Here is a 17,263-nt window from a genome sequence, read left to right on the forward strand (position 1 = left end):
GTAGCCTGATATAGCAAAATGAGTTCTAGGGGTCTGTGAATAGGATACATGTTTGCGTCTCATCTCATCCTTATTTTCTAACCTGTGTACAGTAGTCAAAACACATATAATAGTCACCGGCTAACAGAACACTCCTCGGGAAGCAAGCAAAGTGTTCTCTTTGGCTAAGTGTTCTCTAAGACGGAGTTGACCACCAGAAACAATATGAATCAATAAATAAATATGTATTACTTGTCATGACGCACATGCATCAGCATATGAAATTAACTGAGTAAGTAAGAGAAAAGCAATAGGCAAGTGTATGTTAATAAACTACAGCAGTCTCCGTGTATAAGAACACCTCCTAAGAGAACACTTCTCCTAAGAGAACACTTCACTTAAGGGAACACCCTTGTGGTGAAACTTATTTTTCCCATTAAATACTCCAGCTAAAGGAACAGGAACTTTGCTTAAAAGAACACCTTCTTGGCACTGATAGCGATTTATTGACGGCGGATAAAGTACTGTTTTATAACCTTCAGTATTTTCTATAACTTTGCTTATAAACCAACTAAATTATAAAGCACCATCATTTTAGGAGTTACCTGCAAATGGCAATAATTTAAAACCTTGGATAAATGGTGTCTGTCACAAATGGCTTGAGTGATGTGTGTGGGTGGTACCGTCAGCCCAGGAAATGAAACCAAAACAATAGAACATACGGGACTAAACTGAATGCAGTAGCGCTCAGCTTTTTATTGAACAAATAGAATAAACAAACAGTTTAAATAAAATACACAAAGAAAATGGCACTCTGGCAAAGTAAAACAAAACACAAACTATAAACACACTTTTATAATTAACGAGTACCTTGTTCGCTGGTTGGTAGCATTTGCTCTTATTCTCCTTAACTCTCTTCTGGGTCTTTTATACTATGGTTGGAGCCTTAATTACCTATTAAACAATTACCTTATTAAGACTGCAGCCACATTCCCACAAGCTACTCAGGATGGGGATTCAACCCCATCCAAGCCAGCTACATTTTGAGACTGGCTTTTTTCGCCGGTCTCAAACAATAAATAACAATGGCAGACAGCTTTCGTCCATCTGCACACAAAACACATAATATCATAATAATAATAATAATAATAATAATAATAATAATAATAATAATAATAATAATAAATACATAAACTACACACAAGGGGTGGGCACCCCGTCACAGTGTCACATAGAAAAAAACATACTGAATGAAAAGGTCTCTAAACCTCTTGTATGCTTATTTTATTATTATTATGATTATTATTATTTTTCAGCAGATCTCGGTTGTTAAAAAAGAATGGCTTTTTACAGCCTTTAGTGCATGAGGTTATTTCACAAACTGGATCTTCACTGCTTGTCTCATGAACATATGGTATGACTTTAAAACTGGTTGCCATGCAAAAAAAAACAAAAAAAAAACTTTTGTCAATTTGTGCAGATTTTTAGCGTGAGAAGCCAATTTACCCCCCCTTTTTAGACGTACCATGTTCTGGCCGTGGACTTCCTGCAGCGTGAGAAATGTGCTTGGTATGTGCGTGCTACGTCACATTCTCACAACAATGGAGAGTTTCAAGTTTCTAAACTGTAAAACAAGCCTTGGAGGATGTTCTGTTGAAAGCACAGTATTATCCAGGGGATTCCTTAGTTCTGTACTAAGCTTTTCTCTCAGATATTTTAGCCTTTCATTTGAAGATCAAAACACAGTGAATGTAACATACTACACCACTCGGAAAGGTTTACAAAATTATACTTGCTGGAGAGGGATGGAGGAGGCACTGTATATTCAACTACTGTAAAACAACAACATTTCCCGAGCAAGAAATGTTTGCTAATTTCGTGTTTATTAAAATATATTAGTCATACATGTGCCATACATTAAAAGAAAAAGAAGCACAAACATTTATTGCAGCAAAAATGGACCATTAATGAAATGAAGCTGACGCAAAAAAATCCTGTTTTACAGTACTTTGGTGCCTCCAAGAAAGTTAATGCTCAATTAACTTTGAAAATGTAAAATCTATATAACTTTTGTATTACCGTGGTTCTAAACACCATAAATAGGATAGCACACTGTTCAAAAAACATGCAAATCAAATTTTACCTCCAATTAAAACATAATTAAATATGTAACTGATGTAATTTAAAACTCAGTGGAAAAACTGACAGGAGACGGCATTGAAAAGTGGGTACAGTGTGGTCTGTTGTGAATGTCTGCTGTTGCTTACAGTCTTGAGTTGCAGGATGTTTCCATGACAACAAGTGCTGTGAAAATCAACCTTCAAGTGGAGTTAGTTATGGTGGTAGAGGGACAGTCCAGATAATATTTTATAAGAAGCTTTCCCTGCCTCGTTTCTGTTCATTGGCTTCATTGGTTTACTGAATACAGTTTCTGTATTCCTAGGTCAGGGATGTTGAAAGGAAAGCAACACAAACTGACTCTTCACATCATTTGAAAGGATTCAATTCTCATAGAATTGGAACACCTCTATAAGTAAACGAATGGAAAGGTTAAAAATAGAAAAAAAAGATAGAGGAATCTGGTTTTAAGAGCGACCAGTAAAATCTGTAGGTTATCCAGCATAAACCATTTCAGTATTTGTGTAAGTTTGTGTCTGTGTATTCAATTCAGTATCATATCAGAGTAAATGGTTGTAAAAGTATTCATTCTTGGTTACTTTTAAGCCCCAAACACAACCACACACAGGCCCTGCTTACCCTATCTGCAAGGTCATTGAACAAAGGGATTATTTTATGTTGCATACTTTTAATAAATCAGTAAAAAGATTACATCAGGCTACTAATGTGAACCTTAACGCAACAAATGTAGTACTGGCACTCATTTGCGCAGGCACCGTATCGTCTATACCTGGGCGGTCTGGAGAAAATAATAGATCATTGAATTGAAATTTTGAGATTCCAGTTATTAAAATTCTCCTGGCTCTTAGTTATTGAAAATATATATTTCTTAAGGCTGGTGGTTCCTATTGGTTTATAACACATGACACATATTTATGCCACATTGTGAACAGGACGGCTTGTGGTGACGTCAGACCATGAAGGATAATGGACACAGACCGGACTTAAGTAAATGAAAGTGCTGATGTGTGGATTTATTGAAAAATAAAAGATTTAAACAAAACACTGAACAGCACGTTGGCCAAAATAAATAGACAGACAAAGCAGACAGTGGATGAATCCCAAACAAGTATCGTGCTGGTCCTTCCAGCATGAGTAGCAATTGTTATTTTAATTATTTATTATTTCTTTCATTCTTTCTCCTCTCTCTCTCCCATTCCCCACTGCAAACACACCAAGCCTGTGTGTGTGAAACACTCGCTCTTTTATGCAGCTGTGCAGAGACTCGATTGCTAATCAATCATTCAATTGAAACTCAGCACAGTCTGCACGTGAAGTTATTGTGCAATCCCCCGCCTAAATACAAATATATATTTTAAATCACTCATGATACACACCCCACATTATACCCCGTGCACCAATACATACACACCAACAATAACACCCCACATAAAACATAAAACCCAAAATACGCACAGGGGCGGGGTATCCCGCCACACACAAATAATACAGATATGACATATCTCTCAGCCATCCACTTTCATTGCGGATTAAAATGTAGTTATCCAGTAATTACACAATATAGGACAGCTGTTGTGATTAAAATCACAGCAGCTTTTCACATCAAATGTACTGGAAGACAATAATAATATAAAAACTTTGACTTTATCTCAGATTTGATTAATGGGGAAGACTATTATTTGTTATATAATTGACAGTTCAATCTCAGAAATTGTATAATTTATAACGTGTTTTTACAGAAAGCATCTGCTTATGTTCACTCGGCAATTTGTTCTGTGTTGACTGACAGATTGCTTGGGTGTGGAATCCAGTTTTGACACCCAAATCAAACAAAAATTGTAAGGCATGTAAGATACATAAATGCAAACTGAAAGCAAAAATATTTGCTTATTAATTTGCAAATTCATTGTGTGGTTATTGTATCATCCAAGCATAGCTTTTGAATTTGTATAGGTATAAGCATACAAAAATCCATGATCACTTCAGCATGTGGCCAATGGGAAGATTAAGTTTGCCAACCCAATGACCTCAGTAATTTCTGCTCAGTAAAATGTCTAATTTCCATCATAATAAAATGGTCCTACCACAAAATGACCATCGATGCCAATACCAAACTTTCCTAGCAAGTTAACTTACTTCATTGAGAAGAAAGAGATGCCTTCTTAGAGAATGGTATTTATTGCACTTACCTCCACCATTTTTCTGACAGAGGTACGGAAATCTCCACACATTGCCCAAGCCTACAGAGAAGCCTACTTGAGCTAAAATATACTGCAGTTTGCTGTTCCAGGCAGGTCTTTCCTCCTCAGTGTCAGAACCCTCTTCAATGTCTATGTCTTTGTCCTCCTGGACATCATCTATCATTAACGAACTTTTCTTGAAAGAATCGTCACCAGAGTCCTCGTTGGAAAGCAGGTCTTTGACAGATTCAGTGACATCATCGTCAAGCTCTCTCTTGACGACCTTGCTGTTTTTGGGCATTTGATTAGAAAACGGCTACAAGTGGTCAAATCAAGTCTGTTGGTGGGGGGAGGGTTTTTTTATCAGGCCCAGTCACTTTGTAACAATGATATGTGGAATTGAGTTACCAGTTCTGTGCAGTTCAAATGATTAAAATGAACAGCTTAGATAGAATTTGAAAAGATCTCGGTCTTAATTCTTCATTATTACAAATATCTGTAAGAAACAAAAGAACAATAAAAATATTAAAATTTCTATGTGAACTTCAACTACAGAATTGATTGAGCCCTAACTGTACTTAATTCTTGTTGTGTTTCTTTTCTCTTAATTTGGAGTAATCATGTATTATACAAATACAAATACAACCCCGTATATACAATATAGACAAAATAATTATAAAGTAAATACAAAAATATATATATATAAATAAATAAATGTGCAAATAAGGATTAAATAAGTGGGTTTTGAGAAGACGTTGAAAAGCACTAAAAGATTGTCCAAATGTACAGTACCAGTACTTACCATACCAGGGACTATTATAATGACACATATTAACATGAAAACAAACAAAAAAAAACTGTCAAAAAGGTCATTTTTAGCTTGATTTCAGTGATTAAAATAGACCCACACTCCGTAAATGGGGATTTTAAGATGTATTACCTCTAAGTAGGACATTGTGTGTTACATTTTGGATAAAGGCCTAGTTCAACTAAATGAATTGATTATGTACGGATTTCTGCTTAAAATGTAAATCCTTAAAATACACATTTAAATCTATATATTAGTTTCTGTTTAATTGTACAAATGCTGACAATCATATAATATGTTTCACACAGTGCATTTACTTCTGATCTCTCCTCTGATTACTATGTTGGCCTCGTGCTGCATGTTGGACTGCCTTGCTTTCACCACTCTGCATTATGTGTACTCCATTTGCAATTAATTGCTGCAAACAGAATATTATCCTTTATATACTCAATTACTACTTGTGTTACATCCAAATCCATTCGCATCTACCTATAGTCAGTAAAAATGTTTTTACTGTACTAATTAATTTCCGACTTACAATTGTTACAAGATATCACTTTATTTTTACATACAATTACATTTACATTCCAGTGAGAGATTATTCATTTACTAAAACCTTTATAAATAAAATACAAAACATCGTGCAACACATGAATACATGTGAAAATAAAAGTTGTAGCTAGGCATGGGTAGGATTCATAAAATGCGTGGGCTAAACTTGAATGTGGGTGGGGCCAGAAAATGAAAGTTGTGTAAAATCCTGTACTACGTGTTTTTACACTCCCACTCACCTCCAACACATTATGAATCTGAATCTGAAAACTGCAATTGCCTTTCTGAAACCATGTGTAATGTTGGATTCTGTTGGAAAGTTGTAATTGGCTTGCAAATTGAAACTGCAGTCAGACCTGTGGATGTTTTCAGTGGTCTGCTTCAGAAAGCATTTGTGAAAGTATCACTCTGTTAAATTTAGGGACTAGCCCTAGTTTCGGCATGAAAGTAGTCAACCACATGAGGATCCTGTCTGTGGTTTTCCATCATGTGACTTCCACTCGAGATTTTTGCTCAAATGCCAGCAATGAAGACATATAGTTGGTCTGTCCTCGGGCAAAAGACCACTCCACATTGCACAATGCTGTACTTTTATCACAGTAAAAAATGGCTCATTTCACAGCATTTAGCTGTCAAAAAATAAGTATTTCATGATATTCCATGACTAAACATAATATTTATTAAAGCAGAAAACAACAGCATTGTCAGTTGTTAACCAAATGTTCCTAAATACTGAAATGCTTACCTGACAAATGCTAAATTGTAGAATATTTTGTTTATATGTCCTTTCCACTCAGTAAAATGCCACCTTTTAAAGACATTCTATTTTCACGATCAGTGAATTATCAAACAAAATAAAAAATGTAAAAATACATTTAAAATTAACAACAAAAATGAAAAATTTCCCCTTTTTATACTGGACAGAGCAATGTTTCCAATCTTTGATGCAGCTAGTGTCTTTTTTATTGAAGACATTTTAAAGAAAGCGTGCAGCTCTATGCAGTGTGCTCAATCATTTTCTGGAAGCAAACTAAACCAGCTGCAAAGTTCCTAAATGCAGTGTAACAAGCAGTGCATCAATATGGTAAACGTTCACTGTACTTATTTTTAATTGATAAAAGAATATGCCTATTTAAATGGGGAACTACAGGTACATTTTTACGGAAATCGTAAAAATCTGTGATAACCATGAAACAAATACAGCCTTAATTATGAGACCTGACTGTTTCCTAATCAGAGTTCCAACCTAAGCAGCAGTTCTTTGTGTTTAGAATTGAACTTAGTAACTCACAGACAGAATCAATGCACTGGCACATTAGCATGCCAATTTCATGCTTGGGTTGAGAATAAGTTTGGGGGCAGAATGGCTGGATTTGTCACCAGTTACTGCTAAAGTATATGAATTTGTCTTTAAAATGAATGAAACCAGAGGATCTGCTGTTCCTATTTCTGTAATTGATCCCATATAAATCATGAGGGTCTACAGGCAATGCGTGGGCATCTTATGTGAATTTTTTTACCTCCACGCAGATCAATAATGATGTGCTTAATGACGGCCAACGTTAAATGAGATTTTGTAACCTCCTAGGTAATACAGGAGAAATCCACTACAGCAATTGCCATAAGGAGGCTGCGTTGAATTCATACTTCAAAGAGGACAGTGACTAGATTCTTACTCCCAGTGGTCCCTTTGAGGGCAGAGATAAAGGAAATTAGTGAGCAATGTGAATGCAGATACGGAAATTGCCCAATGTTGAATTACTACAACGTAACAATATATTTTGTATTGTATATAGTTAGATAAGAATACTGTTTTTAAACAGTTTATGTGACGGTAGTTCCATCTCATACCAATCTGATGCAAAATTATGATGGCTGTGTCAAATCAATGTCAGATGTACTTTTTCATAATGGACTTACTATGGTATATAACATTTATAGAGCATTACAGTAGATGCAAATAAAATGTTTTATGCAGGCATTCCAGTCCCCAAAAAATAAAACACAGTCAGCTGGAATCAGTAATTCACTTTACCAGTCATTAATTGTACTGCCATCTTATGTTTCTGTCTGATTCATAAAGCCACTTCAATGTATCCTTATTGCTGGTAAAGTGATATAAGGTTAGCAAAACTGTATGTGCCGCCTCCACTAATTAGCATACTGTGGTGAAATCATGGAGATGTAAAGGGCCACAAATAGGCAGTTTGTCATGATTAGACAAGAGACCACATGGCAGAAAAACTCAATATATCAGTTTCAAGGGCATCTCTAAAACAAAATAAATCAGTTCCTCCTCCACAAAGCTGCTGCTCAGTTTACACAGAAAACGGAATTTCCCACCAACCAAATATCAGAAAAATTGACTGGCTATGACAACACATCATCATTTTTTACTTCTATGTTTTATTGCATAACTAAACTAAATGCATTTGCTTACCTTGGCCTATTTATTAGTACAATGTAAGCAGTACCATTTCCATCTGAACAGTTTTATACATGGTAAACTATTTCTACTAAAAGACAAAACCCAAATGACAATTTTTTTTCTCATTTAACCCCCACTAAATATTTTTTTTTTTAAAAATCAATGTCATTATGCCTCATCACTTCAACCCACTTACCAATCACTAGAAATAGATCAACCTGCAACATCCATTTCTGCTATATTTTCACCTGCCAATCATTAACAAGCTACTGAACCCTGGAGGCAAAGGCCTAAGTGCAGCCCCGAAGTGTGGAGCGCCTGGCCAGTAGGTGTCACTGAAGTATGATTAGGGGAACTAACCCGACAATCTTTCCTCACCAACCCACAGGCGCACAAAAGCCAATGCAACACTCCCTGTGAGACCTGAGCCAAGATTGTCAACTCAGCACACCCAGAAAATGAAACCAGTGAGCTCCTGTTTGTGTGACTCACCCTGCAATTCACACGCCATAGTTCCTTTACTGGGTGAGCCACTTGGGACCCTTAATTTGAGTTTATTTTTTAGTAAACTTCTACTAGCCTAGCTTACTAGAGATAATGGATATTTGTTAAGAATCAAAAAATGAACATACAACCATATATGCATACTGTGTTGGTATGCACATGTGGTTTGTGTTGAGGCCATAAAACTGTGTTTACTAACTGCCATAGTGTGGATAAAAAGATTGTACTGTAGCCTTGCACCATTTTTGAACTCCAAACAAAATTAAGCTTTGAACTTGGATAGCACCTTTGAAAGAATGTATCTTGTTAAAGAAAGATGGCATTAGATATTAGATCTCCACCCTGAAGCATTTGAACACTGCAGACTGGAAGAATGCCAGCTCTGTGAGTGCATCACCATAGGGGTGGATTGGGCGATATAGGAATTCCAGTGATCTAAACCGGTTTTACCTGCTCTGTTTTTCCTTACTGTGGTGTTAAACCAATCTTCTTACTTTTACACATTGGAATGCAACCTTCTATCAGGTTAAACATCAGGACAGTAACTGAAGTACCTGCAGGTATTCTGGGTGTTTCAAAACGGTTATTAGAAAAATCTTTTGCATGGCCTTGTAGAAAATGTAAATCACATTTATTAAATACATACAGTAAAATGAATATTGTTGTATTGTATACACTGGGTGTACCATAAGCTACATCTTTAGAGCAAAGTGTCATTACACAGTGATTCATGCCAATTACTAAAGAGTGTCATACGGACAGTAGTTATTGTATTATTGTAAACCTGGTGTCTGCTTTTTAATACATCCTCCTGACTTTTCTTTGGCTCAATAACAATGCGATATATCTAATCAAAGTAAAACGATATTTATGTGTATTTATTTATTTTAGAAAACTCGGCGTTTAGTGCAATGCCAGCTTTAAAATGGATACAGGTCTGCCTATTTTAAAAACAGAGAACGCGGCGCAGTGCAGCTCCTTGGTCATTTGCATATGAACCCAAACACAACCACCTCATACATCCCTCATGAAATACCGGATATGAGTATGTTAGGACCATTCTGTCTTACCGCTACCAAAGTCCTAATTAGTATCATATAACAAAACACACAATGAAACACTAGGTACTGCTCAATAATTTCCATTTTGAAATCGTCTGCAACAGTAGTGCACATTGATGCAGGATGCGGCAGCCTTCCCGTTTTATCCGTGTGCCTTAAAACGATTAGGAGATTATCTGCTTTAGTAGATACACCAGTAATCGTTTAAATAACCGTTGTGCGACATTTTATTTTTTCTAAAAATTAGGAAAATATAACAAAGAAAATTACCCGCACATATATAATTATATTTTACATGAATACCGTTTAACAATAATCATCAATGTGCAACACTGTTTAGTAAAACTGTTACAATTAGGATAAACAGTATAAATAAATACATTTAAAACGATTAAACTCCATATCAATAAAAGGCTATCAATTACAAACGCGATGCTTTATTCGGTTACTAATATGTATTCAATTAATAAGTGATGCATTTTTATAGTTGTTTTATTTATATAATATTATCATTACACATACATCTGAAAATGTTCATATAGGAATAATGAAATCTATTGATAAATACTCAAACGCCCACCACCGCTCAGCATCACTTACCGGCATGTATGTGCAAGATTTCATCCTACACATAGCCTTTCAAAAAATATTCCTTAAATAAAATACAGTTACAATATTGAAAAATGCTTTACCTGTAACCAAGTTCAAGAGGTAATCTGGAAAAATTATAAATCGGATATTTTTCCCCCGCGTTTTGTGTTCAGTTTTTTTTTTTTTTTTTTTTTGCGTAAGGTAGGATTTCTTTTCTTCTGACAATACTGCTGCGGCACATGTACATGCACTAACGCTTGAATGACTGTCACTGCCTCCACAGTCTGCCACACCTTCTGCTGCGCTAAGCTTGCTTCTGTGCAGGAGACAGTGCTAAAACCAATTCTTACTACAGAGGGGGAGTTACCCGTTGCATTTCGCACAATACCGACAGTACAAAATAATTAAAAAAATGGCCCACACGTGAATATCTTCTCAGAAATCAAATGTGAAATGTGACCTTCTAAACAGTCTCTTCAGAAATTACTACCACCGTCTATCCTTATTTGCTGTTTGAAGAATTACATTTTTACCCCTGTGAGAATGTGGTTAAATCCACTACTGGTAGCCGCGTAATGACCTACAAATGAATGTATCCTTTACGTTTTGTTTTGGGGCGTGTTTAAAACTAGAACAACTGGAACGGTAATTTAATATGGCTATACTTAACAACTGAATATATATATATATATATATATATATATATATATATATATATATATATATATATATATATATATATATATATATATAATACGGTACAGATATGACTTGGACTCTGGAGAATAGGATGTTTTGGTAGACCTTTCAACAGTACGTGCTACATTTCGTCTGATATTCTAGTGTAAGCCTATCGTGTCTGCATGCCACTGACAGTACAGGTATAACTTTCTATGACATCTGCTCTTTTTCCAGTGGCCGTCAGAGGCTAGGAAATAAGTACACACCTACATATGTCAGAGGTCATAACATCCAGGAATTGAAAGTAAGATTTGTTAATATAAATTAAGACGTGTTTCCATGTTCGTTCTTTTCGCAGTGGCACATTACAAAAACGCTCCTAAAATGAGTGAGACTTGACATGTATGCGTAGTACTGTTATATAACGTCTTAAAAATGAAAACGACGTATAAGTTTAATGTGTTTCATATGAATAACACATATTGTAAAATGTAGACGAATTCCCATAAGAGAACAATGTTGGTGATTAATTACAGATTTTAGAGTGACGCGAGATATTCAGCTATCAGACTTGGTGTAGTTCTAGTGCAGCACTCATTCATCACTGGACAGATCTTGACAAAAGGAGCACCTGTAGCACAGGCAGCTTCACTAGTTATACAGGATATATCCAAAGGAGAGGGGGGATTTGTTTGTGCTACTGGAACACTGTCTGTGTTTGCCCTGCAAAGATGTTTAAGGAACACCTCGCAACATACATCGTCCCTTGTTGGTTCGCTGCATTACATTACTATTAAAACAGGACACCTCTGCCTGTTTTAGGACATCTCTTAAATTAATTTCTAGTTAAATGTTTCTCTATGTAATACTGCATCAACCTTCCTATATATTATTGCATTCATACCTTCATTAATTAACGGTATTGGTAATTACCCACGGGTAATACGATGGGGAAAACCTGGATAATTGATTCAATTAAACAAATAAGAATGGCTGGATTAAAATATATCAGTTTGACTGCAATTTGCCCATAGAGTAACATTTAGGCCAAGCAGTGAGAGGTCCAGATGTCTGGACGCTGAAAACATGTAAAGTCTTTCGGAAGCCACAATACAGATTTTAGCTACACCTTCTTAGCTTTCCACATTCAGTGACAGAATTTACACTTAACACATTGGTGTCTGTTAAAAAAAAAAAAACGGTAACAGCATTTAACAATACTTCATCCATTTATGTCTACATTTGAGCCCATGCTTTTCTTTTTAGTATGACGAGTTATACTATGGATTGCATCAGAAAGAATAGAGATCTATGCACACCCACAGGGGGCAGATTCATACCACCAACCCATGTTACAACTGTAAGAAACCGTAGAAAAATGTTGTTGCCAAATACATGCACATCGTCTTTAAAATAAATACTATTCATTATTTGAATCTATTGTCTTTGAAAATCTTTTTTTTTTACTGGATAGTAAATAATACCCTGTTTTGAAGGAGGTGCAAACACAAAGGACAATTTTCAAACAGGAATAAAGTATTAGAAGTAGTAGTCGTATACATGGTTTCCTGCTAGTTTAACCTTTACAATATGTGTATTCCTAGAGAGTGTCCTGCGTGACAGTTTATTGGAACTAATCTAATAAGGTACTTGATTTTGGCCTTCTTATGAACCAGTTTGATTAATTTATTGAAACAATACTGATTCATTTCCAGCACTTCCATTTCAGTAAAACACTGAATAGTTCCACCAGACTACTGTAGGTTCATCACATGCTCCCCTGCTTAAATCAGCAACACTAAATATAAACACCAGCCAGTTCTCATTTTTAGGGCATTTGTTCCAACTCTTGGGGCATTAGTGTATATGGTAAAGAGCCAGCAGCAGGTGGCTTGACATCATTGTAAGTTACAGCATCTTCAGACTTTGTAAAATACAGTATGTTATTGGAATTCAAATCAAAACACTTATTTCAGTTCAGACAACTGACATATGAAGTGCTTTTAACAACAATTTTCTTTGAACATATTTTCTGTGCATATCTGTACATTTTGGACCACAAGAAGCAGATTCATAAATATCCACCAATAATAGAGAAAGTGATAGCTCCACATTTCTAAATGTTCAGTAACAAAATATATTCTTTGCTTTTCTTGAAATGATTAAAGATAATGGGCTCTGTGTACAAATATTATTTACGTGTTCGTAAATACAGCGAATTCGTAGCCTCCGTCCTTTGTAGAATTTTTGCGTGCGATGTACTAAGCAGCTCTTTTTTGTTAAATAGATTATAAATAGATTCGCAACACCATATGTCAAGATTTAGAACTTCCTTCTGGCAAAGATAAATGAGTGGTATAGTGAACAGAAAGAAGTAGGCCTAATAGGCAAATATAATAGGATGGAGCTATGGCACCGGCCAAAAAGAAAAGGAAAACAAATTTCCACAAAGACGAAATTGACCTGTTAGTGAAATGGAAAAAAATCTGGAAATATTATTGATACTTCGCAGGGTGAAAAAAACATTAAGAAAAGAAACATGGAAAGAAATGACTAACAAAATAAATTCTCTGGGACACTGTATGCGACAGACACTTGACATTAAAAAAAATGGCATGACCTTAGGAGGATTACAAAAAAGAAAGAAGCAGAAAATAAAAAACAAACAGAACAAACTGAATGTCATGTGTTAAACGTAGTGCATTCCCGGCACAGCGAAAAAAAAACCAAAACATTGATCTAAAAGAAAGGGTCCCCAAAAACAGAAAGCATAAATGAAACTAAGCTTGTTTTTTTTTATTTATATATATGGACATTTACCATGGTACATTTGCACGGTAATTCTGCAGTGTACCATGTTTGTACTCATCTGTACCCTAACCATGCTTCCCTATACTTTCAGTACTTTAATTTAAAAATACCACAGAAAACTTTTGTTTGAGTCTATGTATATTTTAGTTGTGTAATGGAAAAAAGTACAGTACATACAGTAGGCTACGCAAGTAAATACTTGTCATTATATTTCAACTGTCTACGCACTACATCATTAATTACTGATAAGAAAATAATTCAGTTTCTGTTTAATTAAAGAACTCTGCAATGATTTGTTTCCGTGTTTCCCTTCCATTATTAATGTCGTTTTAAATAAGCACCTTAAGATATTGTAGCGTGCACGGGAGAAGGCAGCAGCAGCCCGATATAATAATACGCTCCTTGCAAAGGAGCCTTGCAAAGGAGCCGACTCTTTGTACAGCAGTACTGGTGCTATGCTTTAGTCCGAGTGGTCCCGGGTTCACGCCCGCCCTCCGCCTGTGTGTGGATTGCCTCGCCCTGTGTGATGCGCCTGCCTGCGTTAACCGAGATTGCTACATTGGTGTCAGAAGTGGACGCAGGTACCCCGGCACGCACTCGTCGAACTATAGCCTGGTGAGCAAGTCCGGGGCGGACTTGAGGCTGGCAGGGGAGAGTGTAGTGTACATGGTGGAAGACAGCAATAGGGTTGGTAGGTGACGTAATCACACACGAAGACATAAGTCCGATATACGCTCCTTGCAAAGGAGCCGGCTCTTTTGTACAGCGGTATCGGTGCTTTGCTTTAGTGCGAGAGGTCCCGGGTTCACGCCCGCCTCCGCCTGTGTGTGGATTGCCTCGCCCTGTGTGATGCGCCTGCCTGCGGCAACAGAGGTACGCTACACTAAAAGAAACCAAAACAAAATGTAGTATTGACATTGTTATTTAATATATACTGTTAATACATTTTTTTGGTTTATTTTATATTTTACGATGTAAACGATTAAACAGGACGTTCCACATACGAACAGCTAGTTGAATCTATGCCAGTGAGAGGCATGTGTAAAATAACAGTCACAAACTGAAGTCGTAAATCATGAAAAAAATTATAATACATCAAGAGTAAGCGCGTAACTTCGATATTATAATGAGATTCATACATTTGCACACGAAAGCAGTTTGAAACGAACAGTCGTTACTAAACTACTGTAGCAGGGATGAAACTAAGTTACGGGAGTGAAAATGACATTCATCTCTTGGGTAGATCTATGAAGTCACATAATCCTACGAAAAGTCAAGATACAAAATAAAAATCAATGAGCCCAATGTCTAGTAATTCAGTTCCTTCTTCGGTTTTACACAATTATAATGAATGATTAAGACAAACACTTGTTTTAAAGGATTGCAACTAACTTTCTATAATTTGAATGCTTGCACACAAATACAACTTATTCTGATAATTCGTTGTCACAAAGCACTTATTTTGACATTATCTTTGCTATATATTTTTTCCCTGTACCTTTCATGAACTGGCATAACAATTGTTACATAACACCTGAATTTATTCACATATTATATTAAAAAACTAATTATTTTGAACACTAATTATCTCTTGTTTTGGCCACAATTGTTGAGTTGTCATGAAATATGTTTGTTTGTTATTTCAAGTCCATAGCTTTAAGTTTTAACGGTCAGTCTCAAGCTAAAAAAAAAAAAAAATGAAAGTGGCATCACCTTTTTACCCATACAAATGGATGGCATGGTATATTCTTGATTTATTTTTAAGTTCCCTAGGCCATGGATACGCAGGAAATGACTTTTTCTCTGTCCTAGATCTATTCCTTCCTGGAGGGAATTGAATACACTTAGTACAATATTGGACACATATAAAGATAATTGAACTTCATTGGATCAGGTTGAGGAGCACATAGTTAACTGCTGAAGTGGGAAAGATGAGAAATGTTTGTAAACCTTTGATAGTCAATATTTTAAATGCAGCATAAATTAAATTGCAGGTCAATGTTATTATTGAAATGGTTTTAAGATTCTGATTACCTTGTGCATTTCCGTAATAACCATGTAGCCGCACAACAATGTTTCTTATCTGTTCCTGAGAAGGCAGTATATACTTAGAACAGGTTACCACTGGATTTCAATTCAATTTCTATTAATTTCATACCACAATATCTCACCTCTGTGTTCCACTCGGCTCATACCAAAATGTGCACTGCTGAAGAAATGGAAGAAAACCAATCTCCCTGCTGCCTTGGATCTCTGTCGCTCGCTCCTCGCTTCCTTCTCTTCTACACACCTCTGCCAAATGCTCCTACTTCCACTCTATCATTCAGTCTTCCACCAACAATCCCCATATACTTTTCTCTACCTTCTCCTCTCCCCTTAGCCTTCCACCCTCCTCCATCTCGGCTGATGACTTTGCCTCCTTTTTCTCCTCCAAAATCACAGACATCCGCAAAACTCTTCACTACGTCGCCTCATTCCCCACCCAGACCCTGTCCTCTGCTCACTCACTCCCCATCACCCTCTGCAACCCCTACTATTCTACCCTCTTTCTCATCCTTCTCGCCTCTCTCAGACTCCGATCTCTGCTCCCTGCTCCAGAGCCATAAACCCACCACGTGTGCTCCTGTAGAATTAGCCCCTTTCTCACCGACTACTCGATGCAGCTCCTAGTTCAGGTCCTGGTACTGTCCTGCCTTGACTACTGCAACTCCCTCCTGGTCGGCCTCCCTGCCTCTGCCATCCATCCGCTTCAACTCATCCAAAACTCTGCTGCTTGTCTTGTCTTTTCCCTTTCTCGTTTCTCCCATGCTACACAGCTGCTCCGCTCTCTGCACTGGCTCCCTATCGCTTGTCGCAACCAATTCAAAACTCTTGTACTCGCCTATTGCTGTCTTGACCTTTCTGCTCCCTCCTATCTCCAGACTATCATTTCTCCCTACACTCCCTCTCGCCCCCTCCACCACCAGCAGATTAGCTGTCTCCCCCCTCCACTCCCCCGCTTTCAGAGCCCGCTCCTTCTCCACCCTTGCCCATCAATGGTGGAATGACCTACCCTCAGATATCAGGACTACTCAGTCCCTGACTACCTTCCGGTGCCTCCTCAAGACACACCTGTTCAGAGAGCATCTGTAAATCTCACAACTCTTGACTACACTGGACTAGATAACACCCAAGTGTACCAGCTTGCACCTGCACTTGCACTGAACTGCTCCATACGTTGCCGTGTTCTACTACTGCTCTTAGTTATAACTACTTCCTGTATCTTGTATTTGACTTTACTCTTATAGGTATCTGTATTCACATTTTTTGTAATTGCTCTTATTGAAATCATTCTCATCCATTTATCGTACTTACTACATGCTCATACTGGACTTTACTCGTATAAGCAAATATTTTTAATATAAGATAACTGCTCTTAGTCAAACCCGCTCTTACATGTAATTATTTACTGTATTCTCTATTTGTTTATTTTTTGCTCTTATCTGAATTTGATCTTTTGCTACTGATTTTATGCACTTTGCAATTGCTC

General features: G+C 36.7%; 1 protein-coding gene across 1 annotated transcript in view; it reads right to left on the minus strand.

Moving 5' to 3' along the window:
• LOC117416089 (sodium-dependent neutral amino acid transporter B(0)AT2-like) overlaps positions 1 to 10,536 on the minus strand; it is a 33,595-nt gene extending 23,059 nt beyond the window's left edge. Inside the window, exons 1-2 of the mRNA XM_034027134.3 lie at positions 10,344 to 10,536; positions 4,308 to 4,794 (exon numbers count right to left, since the gene is read on the minus strand). Coding sequence (XP_033883025.2) covers positions 4,308 to 4,599 — 292 coding nt within the window. The 5' untranslated portion in view covers positions 4,600 to 4,794; positions 10,344 to 10,536. The remainder of the gene's footprint in view (positions 1 to 4,307; positions 4,795 to 10,343) is intronic.
• Positions 10,537 to 17,263: the final 6,727 nt, after the last annotated feature.

The sequence above is a fragment of the Acipenser ruthenus genome, chromosome 7 (assembly GCF_902713425.1).
Source record: "Acipenser ruthenus chromosome 7, fAciRut3.2 maternal haplotype, whole genome shotgun sequence".
Taxonomy (NCBI): domain Eukaryota; kingdom Metazoa; phylum Chordata; class Actinopteri; order Acipenseriformes; family Acipenseridae; genus Acipenser; species Acipenser ruthenus.